The sequence below is a fragment of the Megalobrama amblycephala genome, linkage group LG19 (assembly GCF_018812025.1).
Source record: "Megalobrama amblycephala isolate DHTTF-2021 linkage group LG19, ASM1881202v1, whole genome shotgun sequence".
Taxonomy (NCBI): domain Eukaryota; kingdom Metazoa; phylum Chordata; class Actinopteri; order Cypriniformes; family Xenocyprididae; genus Megalobrama; species Megalobrama amblycephala.
The window spans coordinates 6595465-6607421 of record NC_063062.1 but is presented as its reverse complement, the minus strand read 5'-3'; the positions used below and the strand labels follow the sequence as shown (position 1 = coordinate 6607421).

Below are 11957 nucleotides of genomic sequence, written 5' to 3'. Positions count from 1 at the left end.
CAGCAGACAGTCACCTGCAGTGCCGCCAAACTCTCTCACATACTGGAGTGATGCTTTCATTCTGCACCAACTGCTCTCACACTTCCAGCACATTTTCCTCTCAGATTCATTTCACTCTGCCTCGGAGCCAGTTCTTATTTATTTTCTATTTTGGTTTACATTTGTTCTGTTATTTGATAAAATAAAAAAAAGTTTGTTTGTAAAGCTTGTGGGATTGTTTGTTATTTCAAAAAGTCTGGAGGCATATTTGTAAGTTCAATTTTTAATGCACACAGCATTGAATAATCTTGGTCATTTGTTGCATGCCTAGAGAGAAAGTACTGCTCGGACTACATGTAATCGAATAACATGTAATGCAAAATATCTTTCCATTTGCACACTTCCATTTAATTTATGTCTTGCAATGTAGGAGAATGGAAGAGACTAGACTAACAGACGTTGGAGGAGTGAACCCATTAAACAGAAGACTTCAGTGCAAACTCTTGGGCTGTACGCAGGGCTCTCTGATCTGATGTCTGTAGTTAAATGAGTTAGGAAAGCAGCCTGTGATTAAACTAACAGAGAACCGGTTGTTAGCCGCGTAGGGAATAGAGTCTGAATTTAAACATGTAAGGAATGGGCTCTCTGGATCAGACGGTCTGTGAGCAGGGAGTTTGGCCGCACTGCATCTCTTTCGGTCAGCATGCATCTAGGGACAAAAACACACAACACCTGTTTCCTTAGAAAGAGTCCAAGAAAATCCCTGCAGGATAACACTGCAGTCTAAATGAGGCATTTTAAAAAATATTCACATGCATTCATTTTTTGTGCAACCTGTGTAGAACAGGTGGGAGCTTTGAAATTTGGAAGAATTTTTCGATTTATGAACATTGCATACTAATGAAATGCAATATGTAAATTTCTGTTTGAAACTGAATTACACAGAAATACCTGGCATTCGCGGACGGTTTGGTTATAATTAGCACATCGGTTGACATGACAGTTCATCTTTAATGGGAACCCTGTGGCCTTGTATAGTAGTTTTACTGGATTTCTATATGAAAATGTGCTGCCAAATGTGCACTTCAATCTGTTGTGTGCCTTTATTCACAACCAGTTCATTGAATGCCAAGATTTTTTTTTTTTTTTTTAAAGGTATTTGGCCATGGCTTTTGATATATTATTTTATTCAGTTAACAAAAGTTGTTTATCAGCTTGGAAAGACATCTGTGTTTTTAATACAGATTAGTTGATAGTGACTAGAAGACAAAATATTAATCAGTAAAATCTAAAAGGCTGACCCCAAAAAGATGTCTGGGTCACGATGAAGTGAAAAAACCCACGCTTAAAGGAACATTCCCGATTAAATACTTAAAAACTTAAATTATATAGAGTGTAGCTTAAAAAAAAGTGTGCATCGGACACAAGTTGGCATTTGTATCGCGATGCATCGTTTCTAACATATTTACATCGGTAAAAAACTATATATAATTATAAGTAGATGCGCTATACTTTCATTATTTAGAAAGAGACAAATAATTTGTGACCAATATTTTATATGTAGATTGATTTCTCTTCTCTAAACTTTCTCAAGTGCATTCTCTCACCACCACCGCTAAGTGAATATGATGAATCACGACACTCCGGAGAACAACTGTGTCCTGAGAGTCAAATAGAATATAGATTAACATGGCACTACTGCAAAGGCCTGATTTGTGAAAGGGCTATGTGAATGTTAGAAGTCAGGCACTCAATTTTATTTATGATTTGCTGTCTGTCTGAACCAAAGAAATAAAAGCAAACTTTCTGTTCCATATTTAGGGCCCTATAATTTCCGCTGATGCAGAAAACAGGGACAGAATCGCAGAATCTATTCATAAAAACAGAATTTACTGTATAACGCGGAATGGCGCAGACGAAGGGAGTACCTTTACTAGACATACTAAAGCACGCGTGGCGCTCGCGGTGTGAACACATATGAAACGAACACATAAACTTCATCTCCAGAGCTGCTCTGAGAGTCACTTCATGAGCATTTTAACATTTGAGAAAAACTATTGTCATATCATACACACAGAAACGCATCACCCCTCAAAATAAAAGCTCGGTTTAGCTTGTGACAGAAATATAGCCATATTACTATTGCAGTATCATGTACTAGCCTACTATTGTATTAGTATTGTACGGTATAATGTATGTCATAATGTAATACTACTACTAGGCCTACTTATAATGATACAATAATTATCAAGACTTTATTTTTGACGGAATAATCACACAGTTTTCATGTTTTAATGCATCCATGTTGTGCAGCACTTTGTTTAAATTTATTTGATTAAAAATAAATGAATGTTTTATGCCTTCATTTGATTACCAGAAAAATTAAAATACACAGCACAGAATTTCTGGGGAAAAAATTCATAGGGCCCTATTATTGTAAACAAATTGAATTGCATAGCATCATATTTTTTTCCATTGCATCTTATTGCATTGAATTTCATTGTGTTAAATCGAATTGAAATCGGATTGCACTGCATCGAAATGGGGTGAATCGTGTGGCATCGCATCGGTAGCTGCTTTGTATGCATCTTTAATGTATAGTATCATTGGCTACGCATCGAGATACGTATCGCATTGGCCTCAGTTATTGAGATGTTTCTTAGTTGTCGTTTTTTTTTTTCCATTTAGCAAAGTGAAATAAAAAAATATATAAAAATATAAAAAAAATATATATATATAATAAGTCAAATAAAATACAATAAAAATTGTTTATTTGTATTGCCTCAATGAAGCTGAACTGAATGATATTAAGAACCATTGGATGTGACCTTATCTATCTATGTACCTATCTATCTTTGTGGAAAAATGAACTGTTATGTCAAATAGCATTATCAGGGTCATACTAATTAAAACAAATCTTAAAGATTACACATCTCTTATCATTTCAAAATGTTAAACATCTTCTAGATTCTGCCAGGGGTAAGAAAACTTAACATGCTTTCAATGGAAGTTAACAAAGCAAATTAAGGTAATGTGGTAACTGTCAGCATGCATCCTACACTGTCTATAGAGCTTACGTTGTAAGCCAAACAAGGCCTTTAAGGTGCAGCATAAAAGCACAAAAGACAACAAATGAGCTATTTGAAAACCATTTTCCCCTTTGTAGGTAATAATACAACGTTTACCTGGCAAATCGTTGGTGTTCTTTGTCTCCCGATTTCATGGCAGCATGAATAAGTAGCTGATTGAAAACATCTCTCTGCAGAAGAACAAAAAAGGAGGTTGTTTAGTGTGGAAACACTGCTTATCTAATACATACTGCAGTGAAGTGTTGAAAGACCTGTGCGTCACTTCCCCCTATCTCTACAAAGCGGTCTCTGATGGGTTTAAGCAGCTCCGTGGCCTGGCTGTAGTTTCCCTGGTCATACTCCAGCAGAGCCTGACACATGGGCAGCCCCACACGCTCAGCTATCTGGAGCTGATGGTTTTCTGCTGGGTCTCTGAAGGAGGAAAACAGAGGCATCTGACTAATGCTAAAATGGACATTTCTGTCATTGTTTATTCATTCTTATGTCACTCCATATACAACAAATATGACGACTTCTTTTTTTTTAAAGTTTGCCAGCCCCTTGTCACTATATGATTTACTAGACAGGGAAAACAGCAGTGTGAACATTATTTAAAACATCTTATTTTGTGTTCTGTAAGGAAAATGATATTGTTTCACATCAAATGTTTGGAAGCTTTCTTCCTTGTTTAAACTAGGGAAAAACATCCTACATTTGATCTTACGTTCATTTCTCAAATGTGCGTATGTGTGATTCAGAGAATGAACGTACACACAAAAAACACGTGTACGCGTCCCTTCCAGACATGAAATCTATAAATTACAAATGATCTTGAAATTGTGCGCAGCTGAATGGCTTCAAAGAGCGCTTTTATAAATATATATGAACGTTGGTGTTGATTTTAGCATATGCACAGATTTGATCTTAGAGTATGCGTATGCTAAAATCCACGCCAATGTTCATATTTATAAAAACAGTCAGTCTTTGATGTGGAAAATTGCTTAGAGCTACATCAGGTTCAAACCAGGCAAGTTTCATAAAAGAGGCCCCAGGGGTTTTCAAATTGGGGGGACCAGAAGAGAGTGCTAGGGTGATCCACGAAAAGGTTAAAGATCCAAAAAAAAAAAAAAAAAAAAAAAAAAAAATAATATATATATATATATATATATATATATATATATATATATATATATATATATATATATATAGATGCATTCAAAGCAGCTACCGATGCGATGCCACATGATTCACCCCATTTCAATGCAGCGCGATCCGATTTCAATTCGATTTAACACAATGAGATATCAGTATAATAAGATGCAATGGAAAAAAAATATGATGCTATGCAATTCTTTTTTTGTTTACAATAATAGGGCCCTATGAATTTTTTCCCCAGAAATTCTGTGCTGTGTATTTTCATTTTTCTGGTAATCAAATGAAGGCATAAAACATTCATTTATTTTTAATCAAATGAAATTTAAACAAAGTGCTGCACAACATGGATGCATTAAAACATGAAAATTGTTATATATATATATTAAAAAAAAATATATATATATATATATATATATATATATATATATATATATATATATATATATATATATATATATATATATATTTAGAAATTATATACAGATTAATGCTGTTTTATTTTGCTTTATAAAAACTGCTGAGATAGTCATTGATAGCCATAGTTTTGTTTTGTTTGGTGTTTCTATTCAGGTTTTATCCATCTAACAGTACTCTAATGGCGAGTAGAAATAAAATAGTGTCGACATAATAGAAACAAAATATTTTCCAAATAATATTTTACACATACTTATAACATTTTCATTTTTCACAGTATAAATTTATGCACTCACTTTTATATTTTAGGTGGTCAATCAAAAAGTTTGAATTAGACAACCAATTCAGCTAAGTTTTTTTCTTCTTCCTTTTAGTGTAAAATAGTTACCAAAAGCCTAAAGTGGATAAAGAAATGAGTGGATAACAAAAAACATTCTGCTCTTTGAGAAAACACTGCTTTCTTTGAACAGATGCTGTGCTGAAAATACAACTCCCAGTGGATTCCTCTCCATCATGTTATCTTATAAAACACAGCATGCTGACAAGAAATGTATTTTTGTGCTTGGATATTCTTTCAATACACATTGTTCCTTCTGTAGAACCTTTACCAGATGTTTGTTTTGGCCATAATGACAAATCGGAATAAATAAGCATGCAGCGCATCAGCCTTGAGGATGCCAGTCTTCCCCGGAGCAGGGAAATTTCTAAGAAATCTCATACAGAGCCTGAAGACACGCTACATTTGTCCACAACTCAGCCTCCACAAGCTCCCACCCCTGAGCAGAACCTGGCTGTAATGTAATCTCTTGAGTGGGTTATGTAATGTGTGCGGCTCACTTAGCTAGTTCCTGCAGACTCTCCAGCAGGCGCTGAGTGGTGGCGGTCTCCTTGCTACCCAGGGAAACCATGAGGAAGTGCAGGTCATTGAAAAGTAATGTGTGGTCCTCTGTGTGTGGCTGGGTCACCTGCAACAGCTCTCGGTAGTGGTCCTTCACGCTCACACCTGCCAAGAAAACATATTTTTAAACATATTTTATACACACAAACACACAGTTGCACTACATTTCAGCACAAAAACATGCATCTTATTCATTAACTAAACATATGCAGTTTTACATCCGACTATCTCTGCTCATCTGTGCTTCTGAACCATGCCTACAGACAGTGACTCCAGCCAGACAGCAAGGGACGCTTCACTGGCTGGTGCCAGCATCCCTCCAGCCGTCCCTTCCAGTCATGCTAGACTTCACAGTCCGTGAATTTATATTCATACGCATGTGAATATGGGAGAGCAATAGTTACCAAAGTTCAAGTGAACTCTGTCCTTTGAATTAGCATAGTACAAAAACATTTGAGCTCATAAGATTAATTCATAGAAGACATAAATTTAAAATCTCCATGGTTTGCATTTTGTAAGCTTGCATGCTTTAGAATGGACTTCCGAGACTACTATATTTTAATACTTTTTCTAAACAAACATTATTTCCTACTATAATCATGGCTGATTTCCAAAAAAAGGGACCGCAATCCTATAAAAGTGCCAATGGAAGTGGAAAGTTCTGCAGATGATCTACAGACAATGTGCAAATTAAAGAAAAGAGACACAGCAATTTGTGCAAAATGGGTTAGATTTCTGCAAACCTTAGTAAATTACATTACATAATTTATTTAAATACTGTCCACCTATAAATTTTGTGTCCTCAAAGGGAAACTCCTACAAATGCATAATGCAACAAGGTCAGCTATGCAACTGTCTACGACTTTTCATCACTAATTTTTCAGTAAATGTCTTTAGTAAACCCTGACTAGTTTTAGAATGCCAAAAAGGGTTTTTGCTAGTGCAAGCTGGCCCTATGTGACTAGTTAGATTTTTATAAAGCTGTTTTAAAATAATATAAACTGTGAAAAGCATTATAAAATCTGACTATAGATTTTCAGCAAAGACTTTAGACATATCCTTGGAAATAGATCATGACACCTTCAACTGTGCCCATAAATAGGCTAAATAAAATGGAGCAGGAGCAGGTTTTTTGTAATGTTAGTAATTTTTCAAACCAGCTCACCCTAAGATCAAGCCTGGAAAGGTTGAATGCCTCTTTATCTTCTATTTATCTTCTCTGTGGGATGTCACAAGTTCCCTTGTCCCAGAGAATAAAATATCTCCTAGATAACCAACTGAACACCATACATTGCACTGTAAACATCTCCTCCTGTTACTACATGTTCCACAAGTAAACATGAAGAAAAACAGGTTCCGTCAAGCCTTTCCAAAGCAATTGACTGCAAAACTATTTTTCTTAATCAGTATCTTTGTCTTGTTTCCCTATAAACTTGAGACCAAAATTGTGTAATATACAGTGGGTACGGAAAGTATTCAGACCCCCTTAAATTTTTCACTCTTTGTTATATTGCAGCCATTTGCTAAAATCATTTAAGTTCATTTTTTTCCTCATTAATGTACACACAGCACCCCATATTGACAGAAAATCACAGAATTGTTGACATTTTTGCAGTTTTAGTAAAAAAGAAAAACTGAAATATCACATGGTCCTAAGTATTCAGACCCTTTGCTGTGACACTTATATATTTAACACAGGTGCTGTCCATTTCTTCTGATCATCCTTGAGATGGTTCTACACCTTCATTTGAGTCCAGCTGTGTTTGATTATACTGATTGGACTTGATTAGGAAAGCCACACACCTGTCTATATAAGACCTTACAGCTCACAGTGCATGTCAGAGCAAATGAGAATCATGAGGTCAAAGGAACTGCCTGAAGAGCTCAGAGACAGAATTGTGGCAAGGCACAGATCTGGCCAAGGTTACAAAATAATGTCTGCTGCACTTAAGGTTCCTAAGAGCACAGTGGCCTCCATAATCCTTAAATGGAAGACGTTTGGGACGACCAGAAACCTTCCTAGAGCTGGCCGTCCGGCCAAACTGAGCTATCGGGGGAGAAGAGCCTTGGTGAGAGAGGTAAAAAAGAACCCAAAGATCACTGCGGCTGAGCTCCAGAGATGCAGTCGGGAGATGGGAGAAAGTTGTAGAAAGTCAACCATCACTGCAGCCCTCCACCAGTCGGGGCTTTATGGCAGAGTGGCCCGACGGAAGCCTTTCCTCAGTGCAAGACACATGAAAGCCCGCATGGAGTTTGCTAAAAAACACCTGAAGGACTCCAAGATGGTGAGAAATAAGATTCTCTGGTCTGATGAGACCAAGGTAGAACTTTTTGGCCTTAATTCTAAGCGGTATGTGTGGAGAAAACCAGGCACTGCTCATCACCTGTCCAATACAGTCCCAACAGTGAAGCATGGTGGTGGCAGCATCATGCTGTGGGGGTGTTTTTCAGCTGCAGGGACAGGACGACTGGTTGCAATCAAGGGAAATATGAATACGGCCAAGTACGGCCCAGTACGAATGCAGCCAATTACGGCCCAGTTCGGCCCAGCCAGTACCTTCCAACAAGACAATGACCCTAAGCAGACAGCTAAAATAACGAAGGAGTGGCTTCACAACAACTCCGTGACTGTTCTTGAATGGCCCAGCCCTGACTTAAACCCAATTGAGCATCTCTGGAGAGACCTAAATAATGGCTGTCCACCAACGTTTACCATCCAACCTGACAGAACTGGAGAGGATCTGCAAGGAGGAATGGCAGAGGATCCCCAAATCCTGGTGTGAAAAACTTGTTGCATCTTTCCCAAAAAGACTCATGGCTGTATTAGATCAAAAGGGTGCTTCTACTAAATACTGAGCAAAGGGTCTGAATACTTAGGACCATGTGATATTTCAGTTTTTCTTTTTTAATAAATCTGCAAAAATGTCAACAATTCTGTGTTTTTCTGTCAATATGGGGTGCTGTGTGTACATTAATGAGGAAAAAAATTAACTTAAATGATTTTAGCAAATGGCTGCAATATAACAAAGAGTGAAAAATTTAAGGGGGTCTGAATACTTTCCGTACCCACTGTAATACAACTTCTTTGGTTTTCAGAGAATATTTCACTTTTTTTTCTTAAAAGGATAATTGTTTTTTCCACTTGTTTTAAGCATATAACAATTTAGGACATTTTAAAAAATATATAAATTATACACAGATGATTATATCTCTATATTGTTTATTTCTATTTCTATTTTATTGTTTTATCTGATTTTCATTCAAAAACAATACCAAATTCCAATTCTGTTTAGCAGTTCTGTTACATACAGTACAAGCCATGACCAAATTTGGGTAACACTTTATTTTACAGTGTCCGTGTTACATGTTGTTACTATAGTAATTATTATGAATTGTGCATAACTACATGCAACTAACCCTAAACCAAACCCTAATCTAACCCTAACTCTATAGTATTTAAAAGCCACTCTCAGTATTTAAATGTTTAATTACACTCACACCTTAAAAAACAGTGTAACACCAAATTTTATACCCCCGCCATCTGCCATTTTCACCATTCAAGTTCTTTACCCAAAATACACTCGTTTTCGAGGTTCAGAAACTTGCCTAACACCAGTCGGATGATCTTCACACCAAATCAGGGCTTTTCAACACAGCAAATTCACGTTATATTCCAGCAGACTTCCGACCTGTCTTGGTTAAACTGTCAAAAGCAAATGTGTTCAGCATGCGCAAGCTTTTTGATGAAAAGCAGAAATGGACCCAACAGAAACATTTCTCTGCCCTTGCTCAGAGATGACGAGGTTTTATTGTTTTCAATCTCTATTTTAAGACTGAATGATATCTCACCCTCCAGCTCTAGTCTGTAGAGCAATGAACAAGCATCAACAGTGTCCAGCATGGCTCCAGACTTCACACAGCGCTGAGAAACCTGGAGAAAGGTTTTAAATGTCACCAGTAATTTCAATTCCACATCTAGGTAACAATTCATCATAACGTTCATTAACATTGTTACATTATATAATGAGTTTGACAGGTCATGAAACTAATCCATATACACCACATGACCAAAAAAGCATGTGCATGCTCCTTTCTAATCAACCAGTTTGACCATTTCAGCTACATCAATTACTGACAGGTGCATAAAATCAAGCATATGGCTGTGCAATCAACAACATTTTAAGAGAACTGGGTGCATTTATTGTTTTAGCATGGTTGGCACAAAGAGAGGTCCAAAACTAAATGTTTTACTAGAAGAACTTGACTGAAATGCACAAAGCCCAGACCTGAACACTACTGGGATGAATTTAATGGGCCATGACGTGGATTTTTTTTCAATTATTTTAATACGTTCCTTCAGGTTTAGCAAATATATTATAATAATGTTTTTTTTTTTTTCACAAACAACAAACAAATATATATGTGGAAAAACAATTATTTCCTACCTTCATTCTGACCCTCTGTCTGAAATTACCTGTTTTTAAGGTAGTGTTAATTTCGTCACCTATTTTTAATTTAGTCTTAGTCTTAATCTTGTGGCAAATGTCCTTGTTAGTTTTAGTCATATTTAGTCATTCACATATCTTTTTTTGTTAGTCAAGTTTTAGTCGGCTAAACGTCTCGTCATTTTAGTCTAGTTTTAGTCAAAAGAAAACTCAAGGTATCTTAGTCAAGTTTTAGTCGACTAAAAGTCTTTTAATTTTAGTCTAGTTTTAGTCAAACATTTTTAGTCTTTTTTTAAAATTACACATTATTACTGAGATTATTACTGATAAACATTTCAGTAAAAAAAAGTGTTTCACATATCTCAAACATTGGTTAAATGTCATAATTACCTGACAAAATACACTTGTTGAATGATTTTTGTTGAATGCAAATGTTAAACGTGTCTGGTTTTCAATTTCTGATTTAGGAAACACATTCACAAATGATTAACCTGTGCTGAAGAGTATTTTATTTTAACCAACACAATTCAAAAGCTGGGGCCCAGTATAAAGTAAATTACCAACTTAATGCAAGTTATACATGGTATTGCACACACCATTATTGATGATATTTGGAGCAATATTATATGTAATTGTTAAACTTGATTCCCTTACATATACATTTGCTTTTAAGCCTAATTATTCATTTTGATTATGATGTGATTGTGACAGGGGCGTGGGAAGAGGTTTCAGGTTGGGGGTGCTTAGTTTTTTCTGTCACCACTTTTGAATAAGAAACAATATCAAGGCTATAAAACTTGTCAAAACTCCACGAATCACAAAAGTATCAGTGAGAAGTTGAGAATACTTGTTTAAACAGTGCATACACTTGAACTTGACTGCACATCACATTTTTTTTTACTTTATTGATACTGCTTTTAATCGTAATGCAAAGACTGGTCATCGGGACATAAGCTGTCATGTACAATAAAAGAACCTGCGCAGCGACCGGAAATATAATTTAACACAAAAAGCCTGCCTAGACGGTGGACTTGCGTTTTTTTTTTTTTTGAGCGGTGTGTGGACGAATTCTTTCTACGCACACACTATTTTATTTGTTGTTATTTGTTAACAGACCGCTGCTAACTATAGACCTTATGTAGCCCCGCCCCTTTTCAGCGCTGCGCTCGTTGTCTTTTGACTTCCGGTTTGTATTTCCACAGTGATCTTACGTATTTATGAATGAACTGCTCATTTAAAATCTTCCAGGTCTACTGACATTTGTTTAGACATCTGCTTTAAACATAGTAATGCTTATGATAACTTTCATTAACTCTACAACAGGTAAATTCACTTCACCAGCTAATTATTCTTCAACAGCGATGCCATAGAAATATACAAGGCTACCACAAAAACGGAAGTTCGAAGACAATATTCTAAAGATGGCGGCGCGCATGTTTCTCTGGTAAATAAGGTCTATAACACACCGTTGCCATGAAAAACAGAGCGTTGCCATGGACACACAGGATTCTAACCGTAAAGACGGAGCGCACTATTTTCTTTAGCGGAAGCAATACAATCGTTTTTAAATCAATAAACTCCTTTTTAAAATCATCATTTTGTGTCAAATTATTGATTTATTTGGTAGGTAGTCAGCCTAATCAGCCTGTTGGGGTTGTATTAGCTATAACAACCGCCTCGCTCTGCATTATCGCTTACATAATTTAACATAAAAATAAAACTTTTTAAATAGCCAACTCAGAGTGTTTATTACAAATAAATGTCAATGAACAAACATGCATTTACAGCACCCCCACTTTCCGCGCCCGTGATGTGAAGACCCACACATGCATGTGGCAAAATAAGTAAGTTAACATAAAAATATATATAACCTGCTTAATGTGAATTCTTTGTCCACAGTGTTTCCCGTCAGTTATGATGACACATTCTGACTTTTTGTCATCAAAGCCGCGAACTCGTTCTGAACAGCTGATGAAAAAGCAGAGACGATTGTAGACG

The 11957-nt window shown here is 36.2% G+C and overlaps 1 protein-coding gene across 1 annotated transcript in view; it reads right to left on the bottom strand.

Annotated features, from left to right (window-relative positions):
• Positions 1-246: 246 nt before the first annotated feature.
• LOC125254049 (tetratricopeptide repeat protein 38) overlaps positions 247-11957 on the bottom strand; it is a 28477-nt gene continuing 16766 nt past the window's right edge. The window contains exons 10-14 of the mRNA XM_048168415.1: positions 9364-9445; positions 5454-5619; positions 3320-3479; positions 3165-3238; positions 247-688 (exon numbers count right to left, since the gene is read on the bottom strand). Coding sequence (XP_048024372.1) covers positions 601-688; positions 3165-3238; positions 3320-3479; positions 5454-5619; positions 9364-9445 — 570 coding nt within the window. The 3' untranslated portion in view covers positions 247-600. The remainder of the gene's footprint in view (positions 689-3164; positions 3239-3319; positions 3480-5453; positions 5620-9363; positions 9446-11957) is intronic.